The 3,457-nt window shown below is 38.4% G+C and overlaps 1 protein-coding gene across 1 annotated transcript in view; it reads left to right on the top strand.

Moving 5' to 3' along the window:
* Positions 1 to 3,457, top strand: part of eml5 (EMAP like 5) — a 119,874-nt gene that overhangs the window by 73,673 nt on the left and 42,744 nt on the right. The window contains exon 13 of the mRNA XM_016543946.1: positions 2,424 to 2,610. Coding sequence (XP_016399432.1) covers positions 2,424 to 2,610 — 187 coding nt within the window. The remainder of the gene's footprint in view (positions 1 to 2,423; positions 2,611 to 3,457) is intronic.

The raw sequence follows: 3,457 nt of genomic DNA, 5'->3' as shown, positions 1-3,457 counted from the left end.
CATTATGTACAATGCTTGCATGTTATTGGTCAAACTACTTTTTGATCATTACCTTCAGCAAGCATGAAAACAAAGCCAAAACAAATCCTGGCCAGGACGCGTCCTGGGAAAATGGCACGTATGGTTACCCTATTGTAATTGCAATGTTGCAGCTGTGCATTGCCTACTAAAGTAGACATGGATCTGCTTTTAGTGGATGAAGAGATGATGCTGAGAAAAATATTTATATGTTATTCAGTGGTTTACAGAAGCAAGGCATAGATATGTATAGGTAGATGCCACATTTGACCGCTCCAGACATGTTGATGCATCCGCCATCTTGGAATGGTCAATGGGTTTTTAATCACTTAACAATAAAAATCAATGAGTTTTGTCAATCAATGAGATTCCACAACATTGCACAGCCTCTGGTTGTAAAAACCACCAAAATTTTAATTCCCAAAGAGACTGGATAAACTTTCACAGGTAAGAATGTGTTGGTTTGCGTTTTTAATATGTATTAACTCAATAGCTAAAGTCTATTGCAGATATAGATATTCATACATGCGTATAACTGGGGTTGCAGACACACAAGGAAACTTGCCCTTGAGTGTTCACTGACCGGCTTTGACTGTTCCAGTACGATGGACGTCTTATGTATCTACCTAAACATTTCTATGGTGAACAATTCATCTTTGCATCATCCATGACCTCATAATGGTTCATCAAAATGTCATGGATGTTCCGGTGAAAGTGACAGATTTCTCTCTGGTGATGTGCTGTATGCATGACTTCTCCAGTCATTTACCCCGTCCCTGCGAGCTTGCATTCATCTGCCTCCATTTTGAAGTGCAACGGCTATATTGCAAGATTCAATCAACCAACAATGCATAGAACCAAGTCCTTGCCCTACATTTATTTCATTTTCAATAATCACAATACAGAAGAAAATATCTTATGAAGAAAAAAAATTTCTGTTTCGTCTCGACTTCAAAAACAGTCTTTCCAGAGTCTCTTGGTAGATTTGTAGACATGCAGTTTTTAATAAAGTATGTAACCCTTCTATTGGTATTTATATATTCAGTTGGCGCACAGGAGCCTGATGCATTGCACAGCCTCTGGTTGTAAAAACCACCTAAATTTAAATTCCCAAAGAGACTGGATAAACTTTCACAGGTAAGAATGTGTTGGTTTGTGTTTTTAATATGTATTAACTCAATATTGCAGCCTTTTAAGCTATTGTTGTATTGTGTTAGTTTGTTGTATTGTGTTAGTTTAGCAAAATCATCTGCTAAAGTCTATTGCAGATATAGATATTCATACATGCGTATAACTGGGGTTGCAGACACACAAGGAAACTTGCCCTTGAGTGTTCACTGACCGGCTTTGACTGTTCCAGTACGATGGACGTCTTATGTATCTACCTAAACATTTCTATGGTGAACAATTCATCTTTGCATCATCCATGACCTCATAATGGTTCATCAAAATGTCATGGATGTTCCGGTGAAAGTGACAGATTTCTCTCTGGTGATGTGCTGTATGCATGACTTCTCCAGTCATTTACCCCGTCCCTGCGAGCTTGCATTCATCTGCCTCCATTTTGAAGTGCAACGGCTATATTGCAAGATTCAATCAACCAACAATGCATAGAACCAAGTCCTTGCCCTACATTTATTTCATTTTCAATAATCACAATACAGAAGAAAATATCTTATGAAGAAAAAAAATTTCTGTTTCGTCTCGACTTCAAAAACAGTCTTTCCAGAGTCTCTTGGTAGATTTGTAGACATGCAGTTTTTAATAAAGTATGTAACCCTTCTATTGGTATTTATATATTCAGTTGGCGCACAGGAGCCTGATGTCCCAGCTGCATGATAGATTGAGAATTAGGCTGAAAATTAACTTATGGTTTCTATTACGCCTGCTGTTCAGCAACGATCAATTTAGTCGACGGATTTCAAATCAAAATGACTAAAATGCCAGTCACACCCAGAAAGCATTTAACTATTTAACAGTTATACTTGTTATGCCCTTGCTAACTAAACTTAATCAGAATATTTCCAGACATCATTAGTCTCCGTGTGCGAAAAACCAGCTGCGTCATGATTTTCCTCGCTCTTCTTCTTTGTCGCTGTGTGTATGTTTTTTTTTAATCAAGTCAATTGAGTGACTTATTCAGTGACTCACTCAAGATTCAAAAAAGCTTTCATGTGTCGCCACCTACTGGCTTAATCATGTTACAGAGCAAATTGTTTTGGTAAATGGATTCAAAAAATTCCAAAACATCCAAATTCACTTGAAAACAATTTCATTCAGACAGATATTACTAGTATACTACATATGTACATCCATGCATAACAAAAAGTGACTTATTTTAGGATAGTGTGAGCTATGGTTGAGGAAATACTTGTAATATATGTGTGTGTAAATGTGTGTTTCAGTTACAGAGGTTATGACTGCAGAAGTAACCTCTTCTACACTCAGACCGGTGAGATTGTGTATCATGTGGCGGCTGTAGGAGTGGTGTACAACAGACAGCAGAACACACAACGCTTTTACCTGGGCCATGATGATGACATCCTCTGCCTGGCCATCCACCCCATCAAAGACTATGTAGCCACAGGCCAGGTACAGTCAGCTGCATAAACGTCTGTCTGTGTCATCAACAGCATACAGAGTGTTAGCCGGGACGTCCCAAATATTGGGGTTAATTGGTATGTCCTGTACGTGACCTCCCTTGTCCCGTTTATTGACTGCTATGCTGATCTAACCACTGACTGATGCAACAGCAGCAGTGCTGATCACGACACTTGAGAATGATCACCGTCACCTGTCATCATCCAATCACAGCCACTCCCTCACGCAGTATATGTAGAGGAAGGCTGTGGAATCCTCTGCTGGCTGGTCGCTCCCGCTTTACAGTAAGCCGCGGTCACACTAATGCCAATTCCCTTGTTGTTTTGACTTCAGCAAATCAGTTTTGGCGAATGCAGACAATGTTATTATTTTTCATGAGTCCAACATCCAGCCGAGCATAACAACTTGCAATCTACCTGAGCCGTGATCAGTAAGGGAAGTTGTCTTTCACTATTGTAATGTTGTTAAAATAGAGAAAAACATTTTACATTTAAGTAACTTCTAGCAGATTTTTAACCTTGGACCTTATTCTTGAAACGAAATGACCAATAAAAATAATGTAGGCCATATCAAATCTATAAGTTGTCTTTAATTGAAAAATATGAATTTTCATTTATGCACATGTGCTCATATGTTGTGCTCATAAGTTTACACACCCCTTGAAGAATATCTAAAATGTTAAAGGGGTCATAGGATGCCCATTTTCCACAAGTTGATATGATTCTTTAGGGTCTTAATGAAAAGGCTGTAACATAGTTTGGTTAATTTCTCAATGGTAGTGTAAAAAACATTTTTTACCCTGTCAAAATCAGCTCTGTTTTCAGCAAGCCATTCTAGT

Source organism: Sinocyclocheilus rhinocerous, unplaced genomic scaffold, assembly GCF_001515625.1.
Source record: "Sinocyclocheilus rhinocerous isolate Xijiao unplaced genomic scaffold, SAMN03320098_v1.1 scaffold1635, whole genome shotgun sequence".
NCBI lineage: Eukaryota > Metazoa > Chordata > Actinopteri > Cypriniformes > Cyprinidae > Sinocyclocheilus > Sinocyclocheilus rhinocerous.
This window is presented reverse-complemented; position numbering and strand designations above follow the sequence as displayed.